The sequence below is a fragment of the Oxyura jamaicensis genome, chromosome 20, assembly GCF_011077185.1.
Source record: "Oxyura jamaicensis isolate SHBP4307 breed ruddy duck chromosome 20, BPBGC_Ojam_1.0, whole genome shotgun sequence".
Classification (NCBI taxonomy): Eukaryota; Metazoa; Chordata; class Aves; order Anseriformes; family Anatidae; genus Oxyura; species Oxyura jamaicensis.
This window is the reverse complement of record NC_048912.1, coordinates 15,417,956-15,434,151: the sequence shown is the minus strand read 5'-3', so window position 1 is coordinate 15,434,151 and position 16,196 is coordinate 15,417,956. Positions and strand designations below refer to the sequence as shown.

Sequence of the window (16,196 nt, the reverse complement as noted above, 5' to 3'; positions counted from 1 at the left end):
CCATCATCCCACCTTTCAGTCGTTCAGGACAGTAATCCCTGTGAATCTTTGTCCTTCCCAGGGACTGGAAGAATGAGGCAGACTGGAAACTAGTTCTGGACTTTTGTTCCTGCGCAGCAGCAGTAAAATCTTGTGTTAGTTTTCTTTACTTCAGTAAAGGGCACTTATCCGAGGCTTCTTCCAGCAAGAGCTGGTGTCACACTGTCCAAAACAGTGAGGCAGTGTCATACACTCAAAAATATAGTGCTGCGAAGAGTATGCAACCCTAACAGGAACAGAGGGGCCCTAGAAAGGACCTGCCTAAGCTGTGTTGATACAAGTGTGAGCTGAACTGTGGATGGGGGGAAATGCATGTTTTCTGTGCCTTTCTTCTCAGCGATTGTGGAGAACATGGCAGAGTTCCGACCAGAGATGTGCACAGAAGCTGCGCAGCAGGGCCTCATGCAGTGGTTGCTCAAGAGGCTGAAGGTGAGCTTATTGTTTTGCTAATGTCTGGGAGATAGCACAACAAAAACCGACAAACCACTGGGCCGGAAGCTGGCGTGCATGAGATAGCATTCCATCTAACTTGTTGTATGTTCCATCTGACTTGTTGTAAACTAGCAAAATTGGAAGAGCTGGCTTTCTGTGTAAGTAGCTCTACACGTTGGGGTGTGTCCCTGAGTAGAAGTTGTCTCATTTTTGTAGTGATCCCTGTAGAGTGGATTTCTGGTCCATGGCTAAGGCAGGAATGTAAAAAGCTGATCAATAAGCAGGGAAGCTTACGTATTTTATGGATTTGTTTGCTACATCTCTAACACCTCTAGAAATCAAAAATGTGTCTTTAACTGGTGGTGGCTTTTTCTTTGTGCTCATCTAATTGCCTTTTGATTTCACATTTACTTGTTAATATTTTTAGCATCCTGTGGTAGTGAGTTGCAGTGTTTAACTCTGTCTTCTGTGTAAAGATGCCTGAACGTTCCCTGGAAAAGTATTCTAGGGAAGGAATTGATAGTTCAGCTTTCTTACAGAGCTAGTGAAGGAAATTTAGAGAACAGGTCCCGGGCTTGCTTTCTCCTGACTTGTTTAGTAAGGCATTAGCACTTCCACATTTCAATGTCTGTATAGTTAGCGTGACCTCTGAATCACAAAAATACTCTAACAGCTTTGTAATCATGCAGATACTCCTCTGTGCCCATCGTATACTTGTTAGCAGAAATAACCTATAATTCCTCACTACAGGTAGTAACATAATTATATTCCTTCTGCTTAAATACAAAAAGTGAAGTTAATTTTATTCCAGGCAGGTATGTACTGAGTGCAGGTCTGCTGTCTGCTTTATAATTACTCTTGCAGCTGAAAGACTTAAAAACATGGGAAAGCAAAATAGTCACAACTTGCATTGCCCTGCTTGGTGCAGCAGAACATGAATGTTAAAGGCTTGCGAAACTTGGTGCTGAACGTGTGTGTTTCCTTTGCTCTGGCATGTGCTAACTCCCTCTGGGTTTGGGGAAGTGTGATCAGGCAGTGCGTTTTTTTTGCTTACAAGCTGTCATGGTGGGGAGATGCACGCTAATAAAATCCTTGCCCAGGAGCTTTTGCTATTGGCAGCACTTGGTCTGGAATCTCTTGCCCTGACAGATGTGTTTAGGATTAAACCAGTATCTCAGCATCTGCGCGGAGTCCTGCGCTGTTGAAGACCGTCTTTGGGATGATTTTTAAAATCAGGTTTCTGTCTAGGAGTTGGTGAGGACATCTGGCATGCGGCACAGTGTGTGAATTTCTGTTTTCTGACTGCATTTCAAGTTGCATAATTGTATTCTGACTGTCAGAATTGCCTGAGAAAGCTCAGATGGAGAAGCTTAATAGCTCCTTTCTCCAAACACAAGCAGGGTTTGGTGGTGTTTTGTGCAGCCTTGAAAGAACAGGACGTTATTTCCTAATGCTTGTTGTACAACAGCAGTCTGTACGTGCTGTGATGGTAGCAGGTCGGGTTGTGTAGCACCGGGAACCTGCCCGGTCCCCCTCTCGTGCCAGTGAGACGTGGTTGCTATAAACACCATCATCTACAGAGTGCGTGGGGATTGTTCTCAATGAAAAGCTTTATTTAAAGTCAATACTCGTGGCATTTGGGATCTTCCTGCTTTCCATGTTTTTGTTGCAGGATACTTGTGTACTGTGACCTTTCTTTTGGTAGCTGGCTGAGATAATTGGCCCACAGGTAGCCTGGGGCAGCCAGGTTTACTCAGCCAAGCTGCAGGTACTTGTGTATTGGAGGGAAGAAATGGGGGTGACAACCATAACGTGTTAAGCCCAGTACTTACTACTTTGTACTTTTTTTTCTTGAGGAGTGGAATACAAGCAGCTGGTTGCTGATGATTTTTAAGATTTTTAATCTTTTTATAGTAACTGCAAACCAGTTTGTTGTCTGGTTAATGGAGGGAATGTCTGAAATGAATGTTATGTGACTGTGCAGGCTAAAGCCAATTGCAACGTTTGGTCCTCATCAATCTGTGACTGCTGCTATTTAACGTTACTGTGATGCCTTTTCTGAAATGCCATTTTTGGTGGCAGGTGCGGCCTTTCAGAATAGGGAGGAGCCCACGCATGTACACACAACATATAATATCATGGAAAACTTCTCGGAAGGAGACAGCTGGAGACTGGCCCGAGGTTTTTTCCAGTCAACTCGGGCAATTGTAATTATGTAGGATAATGCAAAGGATCAGAGTTGGTTTTCGACACACGTGTGGACACGCATACACAGTCACCCCTGAATCAGGAAAAATTATTATTTGGACATTGAGTCATACTGCAGAATTGCTGCTGTTGTATTTTGCTTGAAGTGTTGCTTATGTTCAGTGATTTGATCGGTGTATTCTTCAGATTCACAGAGCAGTGCCCTGATGAGTCTTTTTCTTGTTCCTTCTTCCACCAACAGGCTAAGATGCCGTTTGATGCCAACAAGCTGTACTGCAGTGAGGTGCTGGCTATTTTGCTCCAGAATAATGATGGTGAGACGTGCCTCTGGTATTGATATTCTGTTAGGATAGGCCCCAGGCTTGTTTCAGATCATGACTGCACTCTTTTGCCTTTGGCTCCCCTTCGCCTGTGCTCTCTCCTGTGTATGCTCTCTCCTGTACGCATGCGCGCCCTCTTTTTCTGCAGCTTTTGTACTCTGTCAAGCCATATTGATTTTGTTTGCTGATGTATCAGTGTTAGATGGCAGTAAAATCTGACAGTTAGCTTCATTTTTCTCTCTGTTTCCCCCCCTTCCCCCCACTCCCGTCTAGACAACAGAGAATTGCTCGGGGAGCTGGATGGGATCGATGTGCTGCTTCAGCAGTTATCTGTGAGTAATTCACATGCATCCTCAACCGACTCGCAGGCTGGTTGTGAGCAAGTGGAGCGGATCCTGCGTGTCGTGCTGTCCTAGGAACCTGTAGATAACAAAACGTGATGATGCTTGATGTGTGGTGGTGGCATAGTCCCGGAGTAACTTCCACTCAAACGTATTGTCCATGCTAAGGGAGGTTAGTCCCTGTTTAACAGATGCTAACATCGCAGTACACACAAGTTAAATTATTTTGTTATAGTTGTGTGGCGGGTTGGAGAGAAGGGTAGAATTTGTCCATCTTTAGTATTTTCCACTCCGAGCACTGTGCAGCATTACTTCTGCTATTGAGCTAGCTGAAGGTAAAATGTTCTTTGCTCACGTACGTTTCTTGAATAGGTGACAGTTCCGTCACTACATTAGGGTGCTGCAGAGCAGATCATTCAGGTGTGCATTATGCCTGGGTGTTCTCTTGTAACAAGCTTATCCGCATAGTTCTGTGAATTGTGTAATCAGTGAATTTCCCTTTCCCTTTGGAGGCCCTGTATTGTCTTTCTAGTCATGCGTTAGACTGCTGAACATCTGTTGGGATACAGTCAGGACAGCAAAAAGGGCAGCACAGCTACAAGAGAGAATGCATCGCGTGTGTGATTGCTGCTCTGATGGCTGCAGGCTTACGTATGTGAGGTGTTGAAGGTTGTGATGCAAAACATTCGTGTATATTCTGCAACAGTGGGGACCAAACTGGGCCCTCCATTTTGGGGAAATGTTGTGTTCTTTGTCCTGCAGGTGTTTAAACGACACAACCCCAGTACAGCAGAAGAACAGGAAATGATGGAGAACCTGTTTGACTCTCTTTGCTCCTGCCTGATGCTCAGTTCCAATCGTGATCGTTTCTTGAAAGGCGAGGGCCTGCAGCTGATGAATCTGATGCTTAGGTACTCATACAACTGTGATTTTCTTGTATGCTTTTGAGGTACCGGCACATGTTCTAGCAAGATGTTTGTATTTTTCTGTTCATACAATTCACGTGCTAGCATGTTTGTCTTCTTTTCAGCATGCTACTTCGACCTGTTCAGACATACCAACTCCACTTTTCTCATTTTCCTAAGAAACGGGGTTACTGTAATAATAGCTACTGGAAAGTAACGGTTCAGATCTGTGGCAGATGCCCAGATGAAAGAATGTTATAGGTCAGGCCACTAATTCTCTAAGGTTTGAAAAGACCCCTGTGAGGGTAGGAGAGAACTTCTGGGTCTCCTCAAGGAGAATGTTTTTTTTCCTTTGGTTCTCGAGTTCAAGTTTCTCTGTGTTATGTCTTCTGAGCTGGTGAGTTTTTGTGGATGTTGGTACAAAATTTCCTTTTGTGAAATAGGCATCAGTATGCATTTCTTCCGGTGACGTCTTTTGTCACACCATGAATCTCCGGGGCTTCTCTGCCGTGTTCGCTTTTGCTTCCTCGATGGATACTGGATTACATCTTCTGAGAGGAGACTTCCCCAGGACCCAGCACAGTGGGGCTCTGTCTTGCTTTCCCTGGTGTGCTAAGCTGCATGCGGTGGCTGCTTAGCAAACACCAACAAGAGGTGATGTATTCCTGCAGCGCATGGCTGGGTAATGTGCAGCAGCAGGGAACTGAATAAATAACTGAATGTGGATTATTCAAATAGGAACGCTGGGTCTTCTTGCAGCTAATTAAAGAAAAGCTCCAAAACTAAGGACGGGAGGGGAAGCCTCCCTCTGCCTCGAGTACTAAGCTGCTCAGCTATCCTTGCAGAACTAATTACTTGGAATTCTTGTGCCATGTGGGTGGGACTTAACATTTCTGTTTTTTAATAGCTTTTCCCTCATTTTTGGACTCTAATATTTACCATTCTCTGTATCAGGATCCCAGCTGGAAAACTTCTTCCTGAATGTGTTTTGTTTGCTTTTCAAAAAAACCTGACTTGTCCCACCTTGCAAATCCGATCTAGAGAGAACAGTGCCTCGTTGGACAGAGTAAACTTCCTGCTCCTTGTTCTTGCCCAGGACAGCCATAGTACCTGCAGGCCAGCAGTGCCAATAAGGAGTGCGGTGTGCTCGGTATCTAGGGAACAGCATGGGAGTGTTACACTTCTGTATCTTCATACCTTTATGATAAACAACAACAAATAGAAATGTCACTCGGTCGTGATTGACCTCCTTACCCACAAACAGGGCAGAATATTTTTCTCTTCTGTCCGTGTCCTCTGAAAACCAGGGGCAGAGATCTGCTGTTCTTTGTATCTACTTTGAAGGTGGTTAATCATTGCACCATAGTCTGTGGAGATGAAAGGACAAATAAGCAAAGTTGCAAGTTTATTGACATGCGAGATAGATAAGCTGTGCAAGAATGAAGATATCAGGCTTGAATCTCCATTATTGTCTTAGAGAACATAGGATTCTGTGTCTGGTGCTACTAAATACGCCTAGCCAAGTTGTCCTTGTAATGGGCACCCAGAGCGGCGGGGAAGCATAGCAGCTTTCAGCTGAGCATTTAACGTGCTCAAGAGATTCCTACAGACAGTAACGAAAGCAGCGCTCCTTCCTTTGCTGAGGCTTGAAACGTGTGGCCATCAGCACAAGGTGCTGCTGCCGTGCATGGGCCTCTCTGCGGATGGAAGTGGCAGTGGCTGAAATGAGCGTGGGGTGGCAGCTGCTTCACATCGATGACCCTAGAAGGCCGTGTCCTGCACGTGCAGTGTCGAGGGGATTTTGGGTGGGCTGTTGAGCATGGAGCTTCAGCAGAGGGGGCTGGGAGAAGACCAGTCAGGAAGGACAGAGCATGTGGCTGCAGGAATGAAGCTGCCAGTTTGGGATTAGGACGAGAGCAACGCTATATGCAATTATTTGACTGGCATCTCTGCAGCACTGGGGGCTTATGGATTTTATGTATTGCTTTTATCAAAAATAGGGTAGTTCATCAGGCTGGTAGCCACCAGTGGAAAGTTTATCAGTGTCATAAATAATTAAATTCAATATTTTTTTTAGGTCAGGAAGCACTTCACAGTACTCAGACCCTCAGCCTTGCCTTAGTAACCTAAATGCAGTTTCTCTTATGAAGCCCAAAGAGAGAAGAGCAGGCTTTTAATGCCAGTTCTCCTGCAAGTGCTGACAGGAAGCTTATTGCTTTCACTGTAAAATTGTGTTAGGGTTTGGAGGGGATGCAGCCCCTGGTTTCCCAGGGGATGTGTCAAGAACATTCTCTCTTGCATAGGAAAAATGATTTGTGGCTTTCCCAGTTATTAACCGAAAGTGCATCTGTATGCACACAGATAAATGCAGCAAAGGGAGCTTATAGCAGAGTGCCTCACTTGCGCAACGTGACCTCCTGCTCTAAAGCTATTCAGTTGCTTTTCCTGACCCACAAAAACATTTGCTCCTGGATAGAAAAAACAAGGTGAAAATGGACAACTCTGTGCTGTTCCCCAAAGCTTGACTATAGCTGTGTCAGGGTATATTTTTCATGATTATTAAAATCCTTTTATGTTTTCTTGTCCTGCTGTTCCTAATGACCCCATGGAAACTTAGACGATCTCTTTACTAAATCTTCTGGTTAATTAAACAGAACCATTTTATGCAGCGCTTTCCCATTAAGTCTGGCATTTTTTGTTTTGCTAGCATTTGGGAAAGCAAGAGGTTGTGTTATGCTACTATGGGAAGTCCAAATAATGTTTGCACCTTTCTTTTTAGAATAATAAATGCACCAGAAGAGCTCTCTGAGACGCAGAGGTATTAAAAGGAGGAAACAGTGGTTAGTAAATAAAGTTGTAATTCGGAGCTCTCTGCTAAGACTGAGGTCGCTCTCCATTTGGTGACACTTGCGTATGCTTGTCTTTGAATTAGTGTTCAGCTAAAAGTTACTTCAATAAACCCAGATAAGACTAAGATAAACTACTTGGCCTCCAGCAGAATAAATATTTCAAATAAAATCAACTCTAGACAGTCCAGTCAAGCAGCTATTGATCTCTAAAAGCCTGAACTTAAACCCAATGAATATTCCAGAGATCAGCTCTGTGCAACCTTCCTAAATGCTGATCAATATGCAATTACTTCCCCTGAAAACATTTCTTATATTGTCTAGCCTGAGAAGTACTTTATTTTTAGCTTCCCCTACAGGGAAGGAGGTGGTGCTGAGCCTCCTCCTCGCGCTGCTCATTGCTGCAGAGCCCGGGGTCGCGCTCGCTGCTGCGCCACCGCTGCGTAACCACTGCCTGGCGCGTGCTGAGAGCTGCTGGGGTTGTGCTGGGCAAAGGAACGTTCTTTCGGGCTAGCGTGTTGATGTATGGTTGGTTTAGTTTGCGTGTTGTTACAGGTTCAGGCAGCTGGGTCTCTAAAGGAAAGGCATCTTCTGCAGCCCCCTGAGCTTGCGCCTTGCAGTGCTGGAGGAGACCTGCCGGCGGCCGGCTGCGCGAGGCAGGGGAGGGGTGGCTGTGCTCTCGCTGCCTCTCAGTGGCTTGTTTCTGTGGGGATTTATTTGTAAATGCACACAGTTGTATAGTCGTTAGAGAACAAATTCTCTTCCAAAGAGAAAAGGAAGGGGGTTGCCGTGCAGCTGGGGCGGCCGTGGGCTCGCAGGCCTCCTGCTGCGGCCGGGCTCTGCACCGGGCTCCTGGCGTCCTCCTGGCCCGCTTTGTGCAGCGCATCAGCACCTGCTGCCTCGGGTTGAGGTTCTCGAGGTTTTATGCTTTCTCCTGGGTGAGTTATAAGTTCTCCTGTTCCTGGTTTGAGAAGTACAGAATTTTTAACAGACTGCTTGTGTGTTATCGGCACCAGTTACCAGCGTCAGCGCTCTGAATATGCATTGAACAGAACAGCTGAGAGTCTATCTGCCTCCCCCTGAACATGCCTTCTGGAGAAGGGTTTTCTTCGGCGTAGCAGACCTCCAATCTGTGCTTGCCAAACACACTCCTTTATTATCGTGGATTATTGCTAAATCTAAGCCCCGATCCTTCTGGTCTGGCAGTATTTGTTTTGTGCACCCAGCCCAGTCTCCTCTGCCTGTCTTGTGCTCATGTTTGTTTGTAAGGTGGTAAAGAAATAACTTCCTTAATAACTGGGAAATAAATACATATATAAATAATACAAAATAAAAATAAAAATAATAAGAAATAGCAACGCTAATAGCTTGTCTTCAGCCACAGTCTTGAAAAGAGTATTTGTCAATATAATATTTTGGCTCCTTGAAGAAAATCTTGCTTGGAGCTTGCACTCAGACTCTGTGACTTCCCTTGTCACTTCAGTTTCCCTTTTCACGCTGTCTCTTTGAAGTAGTGCAGTTCAAAGCTCCTCCTGTCCCTGAAAAGTTTAAGTTGCAGCTTTCTCTTCACAGAGAGAAGAAGATTTCCCGCAGCAGTGCCCTGAAGGTGCTGGATCATGCCATGATTGGACCCGAGGGCACAGACAACTGTCACAAATTTGTTGACATCCTTGGCCTGAGGACCATCTTCCCACTCTTCATGAAATCGCCCAAGAAAATAAAGAAAGTTGGAACGACTGAAAAAGAGCACGAAGGTAGGCCTGTTTGCAGATCCTTCTCGTGGGGGAGGCGAATGACGGTAGGTGTCTGTGCCTGCCAGGGAGGAGGCAAGGAGCACTCGGGTCTTCCCATTGCTCTTCCTGCAGCTTTCAAGTCCAGAGCAGCCTGCCATTCATCGCTGCAGCACTGGCTGTTGATGACACACTTGCCCTGCTTGTTTGGGTATCAGCAGTTCCTGGCGATTCCATTTCATGTGCTGTTAATAAGTTATCTTACTCCTGTAGGGTCTGTTGTTTGAAGCTCTGATTCTTTGATGCAAAACTCTTTTGAAAAGAGTAATGAGGCAACTACAAATGTCACCTCAAAAGCAGTGTTTTCATGGCTCTGGGCACTGAAGTGTGACTCAATGAACATCAGGCATTACAGAAATAACTGCACGCTTTTGAAGTTGGCTTTTTTCTATTTTTTTCCTCTCTCCCCTGGAAAACTCTGTTTTAACAGAAATCTGCTGTGGAGTATTATTTTAGGACCCTGTGCTGAACTGAATCTAGGGTCAGTCCATGGCTGCTTCTGGTAACATTTCTGTTTTCATTTTGTTAATACTTGACTACTTGGAAGAAACTTTAGATACTGCCAATGATGCTTGAGATCCTGCGCCTGTTCATTACTCATCTCAGTTCTGTAAGGGATGAATACTGTCAAAAGCTGAAGAGGTGTGAGCGTGTCTCAGGCTTGTCTAATATCCATCCTTACGTGTTGCAGCAAACCAAGGAAAAATGTCTGGAAAACAGCAGCAAAATGGGAGCTCTAAACCCAGACACCGTGTTGGTACAGCCATAGCCAGATGTCCCCACATTCTCAGGAGCAAAGGCAGGGTGATGGTGATGCCTCCTGCAGACCTCGCTGGGCTGAGCCCACGCGCTGCCCCTCAGGACCGAGCAGCTTCTTTCTCTGGTGGAGGCTGGGGTGGGCCGAGGCTTGTTCTGTTCCTTCCTGGAAGATGGGGTGGCGAGGAAGAGCAGTGACAGATTCAGCAGGTGGCTCTTCTTTTGAAAAACGTTCCAGCGGTGAGCTGGTAACAGGACGTTGTGTTAGAGCACCAACATCAGAAAGGTGCTCACGGTACGTTAGTGAAGGTGGTGGCTTGGCAAGGCGGCTCCTGGGCGGCACGCCTCGGTGGTGGTGCTGCAGAGACAAGCTCCGTGTCCGAGCTCCGTGTCCGAGCTCCGCGGGGCTGGCACAGAGGTGGCAGAGCTGCGAGCGCACAGCGGGGCTGCCGCAGCTCTCCTGGCACGCAGGGAGCGGGGACAGACCTGCAGCCCAGCGCCAGTGGTGGGTCACGCAGAGGGTGCTGGCTTCGGCTGCCTTGGCACTCCTGTGCTGCGTTCCTTTCCTCAACGGGTAGTGGTGAGGGAGAAATGCTCTGCTGTGTGTCCGGGTTCGGGCAGTGAGACTGCGGAGAGTGCATGTGGGTCTGTGGCCCGCGGCGTTGACGTAATTTTTGGTTTGGGAAAGTGAGTTAATCTGTCTCGTCTGCCGCATCTTGAGACTGCACGTGCACGGTCTTGGCCTCATCTTAAGACTGACATCGTGCACGGTCTTGGCTGCTGTGAGGATTAGGTGTCAGTTGGAGAAGGCAGAAAAGGGTCAGGTTCTGAACTATTTTGGGGATGGGGGGAAGGGAAATCTGCCCTCAGGGAAATGGAGCTCTCTGTGCAAATGGTCTTCATATCATATCTCCATCTCATTAATATTCAGAAGAAATGGAGGACATTAGTATGAGTCCAGAAATCCCTTTTATTAAAGTAAACTCTCAGATGCTGTGGTAGTAAGTGCAATTTTCTGTGTTCTGCATCACTGGGCAGGTGAGCTACTGGCTTTCCGACAGTGGGAGTTAATTGAGACGTGTAACGGGGCTCCCCGGAGCCTGTCACAGGCATTGTCCTGTTGTAAGCAGCATACTGTATGTTTTTACTTTGTCACTCGCCGTACAGTAATTTCTCTGTGCTTGGGGGGCACTGCTGGCTGGCAGTTGGATGTCGCAAGCCGCTGTTGAACAGCAATGCTGGAAAGAATTGGTGGTGCCCGCTGGTTCTGGAGGAAATTGTACAAGCCTCGTGTGATGGAGCGTTGTTGCTTTCTGGGCTGGGGTGGCCCTAGGGACACGTTTCTGCATCTCTCTCTAGCAAAAAGAATGCCGGGAGTCAGTCTGCCCTCGGCACTGTTTCCTGTAAAAACTTCAGCCTGTGCCCTGACTGTTGAAAAAATAATAAAAACGGCCAATCCTCTTTTTCCAGGAGCGTGTTCAAGTCTGCGTCAAATGGAGGAGCATGTTCCGTTAAGGGTTCAGCGAGAATAGCTTTGTAGCAGAGGCTTCGGTATTTATTAACAGCAATTCTAGGGAATTTGTGCTCGCTGTAATGCTGTCGAGAGTGTCGGGATAGATGCTGGGGGTTTGTGTCTGATGCTGGGAGGAAAACGCTCGCCTTGTTTTTATTTTGTAGTGATGTTGCTTATTTCATTGGAGATCGTGTCAGAAATAATGCTTACTTTATTATCCTGAAGGTGCTGTTTCAAATGTGTGAAAATAATGCATACCCTACCGAAAAAAATCTGTGTGACTTGTTGAGCTTTTGTTTATTACGAGAATTTATACGCCAAATTAAATTTGATTTAAAAAAAAAACTTTTTTTGCAATGTATTTCTATTTTTTTAAAGCTAACGTAAAGATGCCAGTGCTGGATAACCACATTTTAAACACTGTTGGTGTTGAGAAATCATTTTTCTCTAGGGAAACTGTGGGTGATTTAAACCCAAACTGCACATATTTATGCCTTTATGAACGTGATATAATTAAGAAAAAAGAAAGGGAAATTTTTCTAACAGTCTTCAACAGCGCGGCCCGGCAGCGGGCTTTTGGTGGTGGTTGTGTCTGCGACGAGCAACGTGTGGTGGAACATCGCCTGCCTGTGCAGAGCAGCGATCGAAAGGCAGGGGCCAAGCTGTGGCGAGGGGTTTGCCCGTGGCTGGCGCGAGGTGGGCGGCCTGCCGGGGGTCCTGCCGAGCTGCGCAGAGCAGCCGGGCACGCTCCTGGCCGCCGTGATGCCGAGGTGGGGAGGCAGAGCAGGCAAGGAGCTGAGCGCTTAGCGCGTGCGGGGGATAAAAGTGCTTCTGGCTCTGGGCAGCTCTGGGTAAATCCGGGGCAAGATTTGGAATCATGCTTCTGCGTTGCATGTTTGGAAACGCAGCTGATGCCGTATGGATGGCTGCGCTCCAGAGCCTCTTCCAGCACAGTGCCGTACCTGAGCTGCCCACAAAGGTGCCAGGATCTTTGGTCCTGGACTTCCTAAGCAGCAGTCGAATTAAAGTGGTGGGTACTAACCTGAAATTCTCAGATGAACTCAGCGAGCTAAAAATGGAAACAGCACGAATTCCTTCCGAGCTAGCAAGGCTGTGGTGAAGCAGCCATAACGCGTGCGACGGGCCGTGCGTTCTGCCCTTTCACTGTACAGCCATTTGCCATCTAGTTTTGCTCACTTGGAGAGTCTAATGAACTATAAAAGGATGTTTGTTCAATTCATCTTAATTTAAATGCCTTCTCTTGTCCTAGATGTCAGTTTTACTTAGGAATGCTTAATTTGATAACCTGAGAATTAGTTCAGCCAATTTCCAAATGAGAATTCCTATCTCTGTTTTTTTTTTTTGCCTGTTCACCCTCCAGCAAAAAGGAAGCCTTCTTTGGAGCTAGTCAGCTGTTCGCGTTAAACAACAGCAGCAGCAAAATCTGTTTCTGAGTAAATGCGACTTTACTCCTGTGTGACCCACGCTGAGAGGTAGCAAAGCCCCTTGGAATGAATGCTTGCTGCAGAAATAAGTTCCCTGGCATGGAGAAGTGAAAAGGCAGAACAGAAAAATGACCTGATGGCGAGCGTCCTTACTGAAAGACCTTCGGTCAGCCAGCAGACACGGTTCTTTCATTCACTGGTCAGCCGAAATGAACGCCTAGGGGAGGCGTCGGGCTGTTAGAACTGCTCAGCTGTGTTCAGGTGGCCAGGGGAGAAACGTGCTGCTGAACTGGAAGTTAGGGTCAAGCGCTTTTGTAACTAACAGCGAAGCAAGGCCCCTGCCCTGTCGGGGCAGAGCAGCGGGCAGGTAACCCTCGTGCAGACGGACCCGAGCTCTTTGCCGCTGCGGCTGCCCCCTTCTCGCTGGAAGCACGCACGTTTGCAGCGGGCTGTGGCACTGTGCCCGACGGAGCTGCTAGCGGCGCAGGGTGGCCCTGGCGTGCGCCAGGTTCTTCGTGCAGCTTTTCCCTGCAAACCTGGGGCCACAGCCTTCTGCGCAGTGAAGGGTGGAAGCTCCCGAAGGAGGTGGCTTCTTTATTCTTGTATCTCTCTGCTTCAAGTGAGGAACCTCAGTTTATCTCAGGAGGCCTTTACAAGACAGAAGGCTCTTAGGGATATCCTGGTGGGGTCATCACAACACCCCTCTTGTCCACCCAGCGGCTGCCGCTGCCTTGCAGCCGCGAGCGCTGCTCCTGCCCGGGGAGCCTGCGCTGGGGAGCGGAGGGCTGCCCCCCGCGAGGCAGGCATCCCTCCGAACGGGTGTGAAAACCAAAAAAACCCAGGGAGCTCTGGGGGGCGATGAAGGCAGAGGAGTGTAATGTTACGGCTTGATTTGACAGGACCTCCTGCTGCTGCAGCTGCCAGTGCCAGCCATGAAATAGATTAATCTGTATTCCAACATGCTGCAGCCGAAGTCAAGATCGATCTAATTAGTGTGTTTTAAACACTGCTCGCATTCTGAAGTCTTCGTGCCTGTCTGGAGAGGGAAAGGCTCCCAAGAGCCCGAGGTGCTGCTGGTGTAAGGGGAGCTGCTGGTGCAGAAGGGTGAGCAGCCGCGGGGCGACCTGCCGGGAGCAGTGTGGCCACGTGCCGTCTGCACCAAGGGGTCGGCGCCGCGGAGAATTGGGGTACGCGCAGGCGAACCGGTGGGTGGGGGAGATGATAACCTTGCCTGCTAATAAAAAAGAAGCAACTTTTTTTTTTGCTAAGAGTTGTTCTTAGTGTTTACTGGCTGCCAGGTGGTAAGTTAACCCTGGTAAAGGAGTCGGTGGTGCTGAGCAGGACTTGTTGTTGTTTTACAGGAGAAGTGCAGTTAGTCATTCTTAGAAATTGGGGCTAGACAGCAACGTTTTCCTTTGGCCTTGTCTGTTCCCCTCCATGAAAAAGACCCTGCTTGTGCCTGTGCTGTGGACTTGGGCTGGGTGCTGGAGCATTTGATTGTTCAGAAGCTGCCCAAACACACAGAGTCCGTGGGGCTGAGGCGCTGTGCTCATGGCCTGCCGTCGGCTGAGATCCCAGCGGGGAGCTGCAGGCTTGGCTTTCTGAGGACTCGGAACAGCACCGGCCTCTAATCCCTTTCCAGAGAAGATCACGCCGAGAGCACACACTGTGATCATGCACTTTTACAAACCTGCAGATGCGTGGTAGCAGCAGCGCAGTCCGTGGGAGCGTGGCAAGGTCCCCGGGCCTGCAGCTGCACGCTTCCAGCCAACGCCTCTCGTTTCTGAGTGCGCAGCTGGACGAATAATCCCCTGAAAATGGGCTCAGCCGCTTGTCCCGTAGCGCTTCTCTTACCCTGGGCCTTGCCCTGGTTTTGGCTCCTGTACGTGCACGTGGATGCCAGCGCTCCCTGGGCCAGCTGTGTGTAGCGTCACGGCAATCTGGGGGGAGGCCACGGAACCACACTGGGGTGTTTCTCGAGAAGCTGATCAAGAAAAAGGCATTTTCTTGGTCAGCCAGCTGAGGAATATTTCTGCACGATATTTTTTGAACATTTTGACCAGGAAATAGATATTTTCTGGACTTTCTGGAATGCTGCGTGTAAAGAATAACCTCGTTCCTAGAAAACCTGCATCGCTTTCTTCAGATTTCTCAGTAGCTTCAAAGATTTTATCAGTATAATAAATAACCTTCTGCACGTGGGCACCGAAGCAAAAACAAGGGCTAAAATGCATTGCCTAGCGCAGGAATAATGAAATATATATGTATAATTAGTGAGGACATTAGTACTAAAACACTGTCAACACTTCTAAACACTTCCAAAAAAAAAAAGGAAAAACAAATAGTGTGAGGTGCAGGATTCTGCCTTCTTCCTGTAGCAGCAGAGTATCTGTTGGGATTTATTTTAAAAAGTCCTCATTTTATCTTTTTTTAATACTTAAGGAAATAGGCGCTTGCAAGTACTTTGGAGGCTCTCACGGTGTTTTTTAATGAAGACACTTAATTCAGTGCTGTTTGTGTGGAATAACTGTGTCTGTGCAGCAGGAGCATGCAGGGCCGTAGCCGGAGCCATCCTTCACCTCCATGTTAGCCTGTCGAAATGACAGAGCAGCCGAGCGGTGCTGGCCACCAGATAAACCTGTTATCTCCTCTGCTCCTCCTGCCAGCAGCTCTCCCAATCTCTTTGGTACATGACAAATTGACACCACCTCAGGCAGAAATCTGTTTCTAAGGAAGCTGCGTTTGTAAGCAGCTAATGAAATGGGGTGGGTGGGCGCGTGTGTACGCGTCCATCCTCTTCTGTAGTATGCAGATAACCTGTGCTGCCGTGAGGGCAGGCCACGGCTTGGACAAGCAGCCCGTGTGACTTCAGCCTTTCGGGGAAAGTGTAAGCTGGCCGTTAGTGCAAAAGATCCATACGAACACGTAGATGTCACTTGTTCTTGTGGGCTGATGCAATTGATCTAGGCTTCTTGTGGCTCCGGGCTAGGCAGCGCTGAGGAAATGCACGTTAAATGGTTTGATGGCAATGAGATGATCCCTCTCCTCCGTACGTTGTGTTTTCCTCTCAAAAACATAAAATCCCGACACTGTTCTCCCCTCCCCGTCACTGTCGGTGAGGGAAGTTTTATGGCCATTATTCTTCATCAGTCTTAATCGTCAAGATTAAAGCGAGGGAAAGGAGAGAAGTTACAATTTTAAACATATTTAAATACCTAAAATGTAAGGGCTATATTTAACACAGACCTGGGGGCAGGAAGCACCACCAAATGATTTGGCAAGGCAGAGAAACCGTGGATGCGCTGGGTGCTGTGCGGGGGCTGTGCCCTGCTCGCTCCTGGTCCCACGAGCTCCGGGGAGAGGCAGCGCGCTGTGCCCCTGGTGGAGACCACACAGAGCAGCGTGCTGCTAGGACACCTGCAAGCCCGGCGAGTTGAACTAAAGCAGAATTTGTGCTTTTTTGGGGGGTCATTGAGAAAAAGCGGGGTCAGTGTAGCAGGAGTAGTGCAGCAGGTCTGGAGAGGCCTTCCTGGCCTGGTTGTGGTGGGAGAGGAGCTCCCTGTGCTCCCTGCAGCCGCAGCGTGCTGCTTCTGCTGCTCTC

At 47.9% G+C, this 16,196-nt stretch overlaps 1 protein-coding gene across 1 annotated transcript in view; it reads left to right on the top strand.

The window, feature by feature from the left end:
- CTNNBL1 (catenin beta like 1) overlaps positions 1-16,196 on the top strand; it is a 46,458-nt gene that overhangs the window by 16,888 nt on the left and 13,374 nt on the right. The window contains exons 7-11 of the mRNA XM_035343785.1: positions 377-468; positions 2,921-2,993; positions 3,273-3,331; positions 4,103-4,251; positions 8,664-8,845. Coding sequence (XP_035199676.1) covers positions 377-468; positions 2,921-2,993; positions 3,273-3,331; positions 4,103-4,251; positions 8,664-8,845 — 555 coding nt within the window. The remainder of the gene's footprint in view (positions 1-376; positions 469-2,920; positions 2,994-3,272; positions 3,332-4,102; positions 4,252-8,663; positions 8,846-16,196) is intronic.